The 10131-nt window shown below is 34.8% G+C and overlaps 1 protein-coding gene across 3 annotated transcripts; it reads right to left on the bottom strand.

The window, feature by feature from the left end:
- Positions 1-8497, bottom strand: LOC123697262 (REST corepressor 1). 3 transcript variants are annotated; one of them, XM_045643719.1, is made up of 12 exons: positions 8216-8497; positions 7813-7965; positions 7514-7728; positions 7258-7446; positions 6754-6840; positions 5395-5507; positions 4737-4968; positions 4279-4432; positions 3645-3791; positions 3208-3305; positions 2522-2615; positions 1-1647 (listed from the first exon to the last, which is right to left on the bottom strand). In XM_045643719.1, the coding sequence occupies exons 1-11, from the start codon at positions 8319-8321 to the stop codon at positions 2523-2525; spliced, it is 1587 nt and encodes a 528-aa protein (XP_045499675.1). In that variant the 5' UTR covers positions 8322-8497; the 3' UTR covers positions 1-1647; position 2522. The 3 variants fall into 3 exon arrangements, with proteins under 3 accessions (XP_045499675.1, XP_045499676.1, XP_045499677.1); XM_045643720.1 differs by having other exon boundaries at positions 7813-7950; XM_045643721.1 differs by lacking the exon at positions 6754-6840.
- Positions 8498-10131: the final 1634 nt, after the last annotated feature.

The raw sequence follows: 10131 nt of genomic DNA, 5'->3' as shown, positions 1-10131 counted from the left end.
GGTGGATTATTTAAGAAAATTCATTTGTCATAGTTTGTTAATTATTGCTTCAACGTATCTAGAAACTATATCGTATTGGTTAGATTCTCATACTTTAATAACTCAGGCCCCGGAACCACAGACACAATAGAAAATCTATTGTGTCTTGGACCGATCGGGCCGCTTGGGGCTCAATGGGTTAAAGGCGTTATTTCTTGTTAGATGAAGACCTTAATCAAATATTTGCAAATCTAACGCCTGTTGCAGTCTTACATCTATCTATTCCAAAGTGAACAATAATAAATATTACGCAGTCATTTTATTGTAATTACATAAAGTACTCAGACTATTTTATCAACAATTTGGATTTAAGACGCATGAGAACAATCTAACATAAAATCTTTATACAATTTTAAACAATGTTACAATCACAAAAAAATCACATTTGTAAGTCACCACTGTGGATAACTATGTAACAGTGCCACAAGCGTTAATTTTACCAGAACATCCATTAGAAAAGCACATAATACGATACATACAAACATTTGTATATAATTAAATAACCCAATTATTATACACATTGAATTTTAGTTTAGAAATCCCGGGACCGGCATTTTAAGCCGTGGAGTTACTCGATAATCGTTTGAAAATACGATAAACGAAATATTTAAAGAGTCATGGATAGAACCTATATTTAATATTGTACTATAGTATTTCGGGCGGCAGCATTGTATTTAGAGCCTGTAGTGCTATTATATTGAGAATGCATATGAAAACACATCTACATACCATAAAATATGTATGAACCTTACAACTTAATGCATTTGCGAAATATTTAAAATACATAACGTCTGAAATGAAATGGCAAGACAATATTTACAAGTGGAAATAATTATAACCTAAACAATGATTTTCAGAAATATTGAAACTAAAACTACCTACATTCGATACATTTGTATCATTGTGATCATTTATCTTACAACTAAATCCTATTTTATATTTACAGTATTAATATCCATGTTTTCACTTCCGTAAACCTTAACGTATACAATTATTTTCACCATTTTCGTAATCAATTTGTTTGTCACTCTTAAAACTTTGTACAGTATTCATCTTTTCATATTTATTTATATAAAAGGAAACCACATAATTAGATATGACAACTACATACCTAAATAATAATAATCGTCAATTTTAAAATACGCAGAAACTGAGTAGATTTATATGCAAATTGATTTTACTCTTTAATTACAACACAATCGAAGAAAATATAAAATTTCATAATTTTCTGTAAATATTGTTCAACTGTTTTAATTCACTTGACCCTTGAAATAACTTATTCTTTGTACATAATATGGTATTTATAACAGGATAATTTATATGAATAATATAATTCATTCACAAGTTTATACTATACTTAAATTATTATCCTGTTAGTATGATGTACAAGGTATTTTTGCAGGAATAAGTTATTATTTCCTACTTCTTAATCTTAATTTCAATAATGAAAGATTTATCTTAATAGAAAAAAAGCTTACCAAAGATTCTACTGATTTGAAATATGATCATTGAAAATACGCAATATATTCATCATCTTCTTTGTAGGTTACGTCTGCTGATAACTATGGCTTGGCGAGGCAATGTGACGAAAATTTCAAGTTTCAGCTCCTAAAAACAAATTATTAATATTTCAACTGATGCCTTTCATTTCACATAATACTAAATACTATGTATCTAGTATTATGTGATATATATATATATCATTCATTTATATACACGTGTGAAGGTGTAAAATTAATTTATAATTGAAAATAATGTTTGACAAAAATGTTTCAAAGCATGCATGTTGTCTAGATATTAGATGTTCATATTTGTTGTGTATTTTTCGTATCTTTATATTTACCTTGTAATGTGTTAAGGAATAAACAAACATATATATTTGAAAGAAAGAAAACAAGATTTTCTTTCTTCTTATTCATAATAACACCTCAAGATATTTGATACGAATGTCTATGTATATGTTAAGGAATATGCATATATGTGGTGTGTTAATAACTCAGGCCCCGGAATCACAGACACAATAGAAAATCTATTGTGTCGTGGACCGATCAGGGCGCTTGGGGCTCAAGGGGTAATTCGAATATCTATGTCAATGTACACGTGTGTATGTATTTATGTATGTATGTGTGTACGTGTGTATGTATTTATGTATGTCTGTGTGTACGTGTGTATGTATTTATGTATGTCTGTGTGTACGTGTGTATGTATTTATGTATGTCTGTGTGTACGTGTGTATGTATTTATGTATGTCTGTGTGTACGTGTGTATGTATTTATGTATGTCTGTGTGTACGTGTGTATGTATTTATGTATGTATGTGTGTACGTGTGTATGTATTTATGTATGTATGTGTGTACGTGTGTATGTATTTATGTATGTATGTTTGTACGTGTGTATGTATTTATGTATGTATGTGTGTACGTGTGTATGTATGTATGTATGTATGTGTGCACGTGTGTATGTGTGCAGTCAGCGGGTCTCACATCACTTGGCGGCCTTCTGCTTGGGCGGCGTGGTGGGCGCGCCGCCGAGCTCCGCGGACGCGCCGATCGACACGCCCTCGCTGTCCACCTCCGTCTGGAATACACATTATTGTGTCAAGCGTTTTTCACGCTTTACCGTACCGTGCCGAGAAACAAAACAATGTCTATCGACTTTTTGCTTGCTCTGACATAAATAAATAAAAACAAAAAATTGTGTGCGTGTAGTAGTGTACACAGGTAAGAAGTGAAACTTCTTTATGACCTTATTTTTCAAAAAATAATTTACTATATGCAACTTTTCAGAAATACGTCGAATCACGCGTGGTAGGGATAAGAAAAAGATGGCGCGTAACAAAAAAATGTTACGCTAAATTTTTTTCCAACCCCGATAAGGAAGTTTCACTTTAAAAATTGCAACGCCGTGTCCCGTCCGTGCACGTCAGACATAAATCACTTCATACAAAAAGTTTAAGTACAATAATGTTTAATCGTGCCTTGGGACGGAAGGGACAAGGCCCGGCCGCGACACGGTGTAGCGTAAATCATCCTTATTATTGTGTATAAGGTGGAATTTTATAATGCCACCTGGAGAGTACTCTTCAAACTGTACGTAGCAAATTTTACTGTATAATATGAAACATTCCATAATTTTTATAAAAATTTATATTGTTATTAAAGAGACTTACCTTTTCATCTTTAGCAGTGGTGTTTTTTGGAGATCCAGTACCATTATTACTGCTATTGTTCTCTTCATTGTTTTCATTTGAATCTGTGCTTGTAGTACCTATAATAACACTAGATTTTAAAGACAAACGTTATATCGGAGATATACTAATAAAATTATAATACATATTTACTGCATGATAAAGTAGACAAAAAATAAGTTTAAACTACAATAGTACAATAGTATCGAATTAAACAAGAGTCTATACTAGATCTGTACTTCGAAACTAAGAAAAGTGCTAAAAAAAATACTTGAAAAAATACTGTCCCTCACGCCTGTACGATATATGACGAACTTGCGCATTAAAATTTTTTGTAATTTTTTTTACTTTACAATTTAATGTACCACAGCAAGATATTTTCAGATTATTATACTTTTTATATATTTTTGTATACTCACCGGCCTGTATATGCGCGCCGCGGTCGGCCTCGTGCTCGCGCAGCACCGCGTCGAGGTTGTACCGGCGGCGGTACGAGATGAAGAACGTGCGCACGTGCGCCTCCGTCTTCGTGCCCAGCATCTCCGCTATGGCTTGGAAGTCTTTGCCTGTTTAAAGCAGTTTGAATTGTTAATTCATTTCAATTTTTCACTAGGGATAAAGCCTTGCCGAGCATCTCGGCTATCGCTTGGGAGTATTTGCCTGTTTTAACGAGCATTTTTTTTTATGAATGAATGTAATTTTTAATCCTTCCCTTAAAAATAAGCTTTATCGCTCTAGCCTTCATAATATCTCCAAACATAAAAATCATATCAAAATATCACTCATTGCAATGTGAAAAAAAGAGAAACAAGAAAACACATTTTCGCATTTAAAATATTCGTAAGGATATACATACACGTAACCAAACTTATTCTACTTACTTTCACTACTATCAAAAAGCAAATAATTATGAATGGTATATAAGAGAAAATAAAATGAATTATTTATCTCGTTTTATAATGAAATATAAAACGAGATAAATTATATATTTAAAAAATATTTAGACTTGTTTTAGTGATTATTAAAGTCAACAGGAAATAAACTAAAACGTACCATATTTCCGAACAGCTGTGACGGCCATCAGCAATTCCTCATTTGTCCAGCGAGAGTTGATTTTAGCTGGTGGTTCACCAGGCCTATATTCTTCCACTCCAGTGTCGCCGACTTTGCGTTTCATCGCACTTAACTGCTGCTTATTTTGTTGTACCTACAATTACGAACGTTATTACGACGATTGCAACGCGTTGAAATAATTCTATCGAAAATAAAACCACTATGATGAAAAATAAGGATATGTGCATATCTGGATTATCCAAAATAAGAGATCGCAGCCGGGACTTAACTAGATGCATTTAAGCGGATAAACAAAAATAATAAATACAAGGCATGTGTGCAGAATATCGTAATACCTAAAGTATTAGACAATGCGAAACGACCTCTCCACACTGGTACATAATGTTAAAGGCGTAAATGTATGAGTTACTAATAGGGTTTGGCGTATCGCGTCTTACTTGTCGCTTTAGTGATATAATCTCTCTGTCCATCGACTTGAGCATCGCTTCGCCCTGGTTAACGAGGCCGGGCTGCGGCGGGTCGCCGGGCTGCGGGCCCGTCGCCATGGCGACCAGATCGTCGTGGTTGATGTAAATGCCGCGCGGCAAGCGGTGCTTGTAGCGCACCCGCTTGGAGCCCGGCCCGCGCCGCCCGGCCGGCCCGCACAGGGGCCTCATGCTGCCCGTGCGTCTGTCACATCATCGCCACGTCAACATGTTCCTGCGCCTCTCTTCACGTCGGGCCAAGCGCCCAAACCTGACCTAACCTTCTACGGAAACCAAACTGGCTACGAAAGCGAACTCTAGTGCCGCCCGTTCCCTTCACACGTCGGGGGGCGCCCGAGCTGGAGTCGTTTGGCCCGACGTGAAAAGCAGGCTCTATTTTTAATGAAAGACATGCAAAAATTTTCTATAGATTACGGGACTCATACGACGCCTCGACAAGACGCAACTTTTATTTTTATGAGAGCTTTTAATTCGGATATAAAACTGAATCGACCAACACCCGGTACGGTGTCATCGGTTCGATGTTACGTGGCCTGATTCGATGCAAAACTTGTATGCGAGGCGAATTATGAGCGCAAATTTGATTTTACAAATGAGTTTAGTTACCGACCTGGCGTGCACGAGGCATGCCTGGCAAAGTTTCTGCGAGTTGTGCGGCGTTGTCTGGGAGCAAAGAATGCCGCATACGGTACACCATTTGCCCGCACCCTCACCGCCGTCGCCCTAAACCCCAATTCAACACTTTACTATCCTCCACAATCTATAACCATGACTCCTCACATACTTCATTTAAAAACCCATTAGAATATCAAAAATATTCTGCACACATTTAGAACAAATCCAAGGGTCTGTTAAAGGAAGCATGCGGGGAAGGGTAGATAAGAAGGATAAGGATTGGAAGAACAAAAATTAAATAAGGAATGTTAATACTTATTACTTCATTACATACATATATTAGAACATTGGATTTCATGCAATACACATAATATTCAATAGTCACGAATCACGATGTGTGAGATTGTTATTGTGCACTTATTGAATGATTTGAACACACCTGCTTTATGCATGATATAGTGCAAAATAGAGGTATCACATTTCCCACATCTTGATGATTTTTTTTATAAACATGTTTAAATATTAATACATGAATATGGCTGTAGACATAGTTTGTAGATAAAAATGCAGAGCAGGTAAACTTAATGAAGCAGAATCAATAAGCCAGCGAAAAAAAAAACTAAAAATGAAATTATTTAATGAGATATTTGAACAAACACAGTATGATATCAGCAGATACTTAATATGTAAATTGTTCATATAATCATTAAAATTCAATGTAAATAAGGTCAGATAAAAAGCAATATTATAACTGGAATGATTAAAAAGAATATTCATAAATAGTAACTAAAATTTTTGTATTGAATTACTATATTATGCTGCTTAAATACAAGCAGGATATTGAGCTATCTTCTTTCAGAACAATTTCTGAATGTTTGCTGTTTAGACTTTAGGCAACATTGTAACTTACAATATACATAATATGTAAATATTATTTTAGTTCTCAGTTGAATTTTAATTTATTCTTTTATTCAGATTCAACCACATCTATAAGAAATTAAAAACATTTTGTTTTGATTATAAGAACTTTTGATAAAAAGTTTTCTTTGTTCAAATAACTAAAGCTATGTGCAAATACAATGACATACAAATTAGAATGAAAACATTGAAACAAAAAAAAGGAATTACTCATAACACTACCATGATATTTTAACAGAAAATAATGAGGATTACATGATAAAATAAAATACAAAAATTATATGGAGTATGACTTGCTTTGGGGTTGAGACGAACAATTTCAATACAATAACATCAAAATATTAATGATATCACACCAATAAATAGATAAAGTGTGGAAATGGAAGAAGACATTTAACATCCAATCAATATTATTCATACTTGTGGGAACACCCACCTCGGCTTGTTGGCCGGTGCGAAGCGAAGGCCCGCCCGACGGATGGGACTTGCCTCCGCGGACAATACCTCGGTGGTAAGTCCACTTCTGTCATCGCCAATACAAATTGTATCCATCTTATTATAATTAAATCAAAATATCTCATGATCAAACTACACTCAACCTCACATATGCAGAGTCCTAAACTACAAAAAATATTGATCAAAAAATTTACAAAAATTTTGATGAATCACTTGACACAAGATAAAAATTTCAACTTCAGGTAGATTAAAGTTTTGACAAATTGCATTAATGTTACTACATGTATTTAAAAATTAGCTCAGATGTTATCTACTCTGCATTTCTATTTACCAAACAATAGTGTTAATACAAACTATATAACATGATTATTTATTGGACAATCCAGATACACAGATTATTAAAATAATTCAGTTTCCTATAAAAACGGGTAGATTTACAAACAAAACATACAGGAAACAAGCATGATTATGGCAAAACACATACCTTTTCATCATTGTCAGAATCTTTATCTGAGCCACCAGGTTCTGAATTAGCCGTGGAATCTTTTTTACCAGTACCAGATGCTGTAGCGTTTCGCCCATCACTGACTACATCCATCAATGAAGTTCTTGCTCTTGTCTTTTTCCATGAGTAGTAGTATTTAACCAATGAGGCTATCGATTTATCTGGCAACTAATACAATTTAATTATTATAAAATATAAACTATAAATAAACATACAAATAATGTTAGATACAAACCATCTGTCGTATTCTGTGAAAACTTTTTCCATGAAACTGGAAAGCTTGCTCAAACAGGACCTTATCTTCAACTGTCCATTCATCAGGGAAAGGTGTAAAATTTGCCAAGTCCATAGATGCCCTGCTGAGATCATGCTTGTGCCAAAACAGCATACCTAGTGCTTGCTCCCCATTATATCCATATTTTTCTTTTGCTGTGGTTATGTATTCATCCACTAAAAATAATCAATTAATAATTACCCTATAATATTTTACAGAATAAGAATATTTAAATATTACTACATTTTGGAATAACTTACACTTAGTGTCAGATATATCAGACGTTGGGGACCACACCAATAAAGCTCTATCTGATATTTGATCAGGTTTTCTTTGTTCCACTGGCTCTAGCTCAGGACACACGGCCTGATAGTCTCGTCCAACTCTTATTTTCTCAGCTGCAAATGGCACTACTGCTTGGTTTTGTTTACATGATGATTGATGAGATGAAGAGCAGCATGAAGGCGAATGATGAAAGCATAAAAAATAAAGCATGATATGAGTTCGCTGTAAGTATGACGTATTATAGCGGCGCATAAATCAAGCTGTTCACTCGAGGTAAACAAGTGGTTAGTAATTTATATCTAGGAGATAGTCACTTCTGTCATGCATAAATGAAAAATTGAAGACTGTTCTTTTAAAAGACTAAGGTGGAAGTCTTACCATTTTCTTCTTCGGAACTTGAATCTGGACTTCCGTGCCCATTGGGGCTTGGTCCTCTCGAACGCTTCCCGTTACGAACATCATTATTTCTCTCAGCTAAGACCATGGTTGTCACGTTCAACACTTATTATCACAAAAATCACTTATATATTACACACTTAAAAACAACACTCATCTATTACGATGCTTTAAGTAAAAACAAAGGACAATTAATAAGAAATGCGAAGCTTCGCACTTCAATTCAAACGTGATTCAAACCACCGCATCAATACTTTGACAAACCAGCTTCGGACTGCAATGAGTCTTTTGATGGCGTCTGTAAGTTGCGCATTCACTTTTCCTAATTTGAAAAAACAATGATAAAAGTTTAATGAACATGGAAAGTCATATAATAATTTATATATGATAAAACTGAACTACTTTTACATTTTTATAGTTTTTAATACATTAGTTTTATCGAGTTACTTTTATTTTAGAATGGCAATTATTACTATACAGACGTTTATGAATGATCCGAGTTATATTCAAAATTTTAATTGCCCTGTTATTGTCCCTCAATATAAACCTAATTAATAATGGAACCACTTTATAAGTATAACTTTATCTGGTGTTCATTTTAAACATACATGTAAGTATTAAATATCAACTATTTATAATTTGATATCTTCAAAAAGTAGAGCAGTGGTGGCTCAGTGGTGAGACCTCGGACTTCGAATCGATAAGTCCGTGGTTTGAGACCAGGCGAGCGCGCAGGAAATAAATTGATTTTTCAATTTATCTGCGCATGTTGTAACATCACCACTGCTCGAACGGTGAAGGAAAACATCGTGAGGAAACCGACATGTCGAAGAATTAAAAAAAAAAAAAAAGTTCGACGACATGTGTCATCCGCCAACCCGCACTTGGCCAGCGTGGTGGATTATGGCCTGTACCCTCATAGGAGGCCCGTGTCCCAGCAGTGGGAACGTATATGGGCTGATGATGATGATGATGATCTTCAAAAATGTTGTTTTGATCTTAGTCTACCAGATGGCGTTATTTATTTTATCAGTAGAAATAATTTTCCCCGTTCAAAATAAACGATATCTCATTTATTTTATCTTACAGAAATCAAACAACGATTTCGCTGTTTTTGATGAGCAGTAGATTATAACAGCAAAGGGTACTGATTTTCTCTATTCATAAACACTTTAGCATTTATTGGGTTGAATCATATAACCACGCCTAAGGAGCGAGCGCAAGTTCACACAGCAAGTTCACTTGCGCTTCCGAACACACCAAAGTCCAAACAAGTAATATGAACACACGGCAACGCTCATTATCAAATATTAATTTGAATTTGAATTTGAATTTGAACGCGGCCTTAGAGTGATGATATCTTCTTTAATATATAAAAATCTCGTGTCACAATGTTTGTCCTCAATGGACTCCTAAACCACTTAACAGATTATAATAAAATTCGCACACCATGTGCAGTTCAATCCAACTTGAGAGATAGGATAGGTTTTATCCCGGAAATCCCTCGGGAACGGGAACTATGCGGGTTTTTCTTTGAAAACGCGGGCGAACCGCGGGCGGAAAGCTAGTAATATTATAGTTATAGCCTCTAACTTTCATCGTTAAATGCTCAGAGCAATAAACCTAGGTTTATTGCTCTGAGTTTAAATGTCTATCCTTGGTGCTATCTAACAACGAAAAAAAAAAGTGCGTTCAAACAAACAAACTCATCAGCTTTATAATATTAGTTTAGATTTCCCAAAGAGGCTTATTTAAAAGAGAAATGGATAATGCAACGGGACGAGTTAACTGGATGCCGACAGCATTAACAAAAGCCACCGATACTTCAAACCTACGGCAGTTCCAAGATTTAAAATAATGCATAATGTACTGTTAAGCTATCGGCGTTTTTCTGATGA

This window comes from Colias croceus, chromosome 14 (assembly GCF_905220415.1).
Source record: "Colias croceus chromosome 14, ilColCroc2.1".
Taxonomy (NCBI): domain Eukaryota; kingdom Metazoa; phylum Arthropoda; class Insecta; order Lepidoptera; family Pieridae; genus Colias; species Colias croceus.
This window is presented reverse-complemented; position numbering and strand designations above follow the sequence as displayed.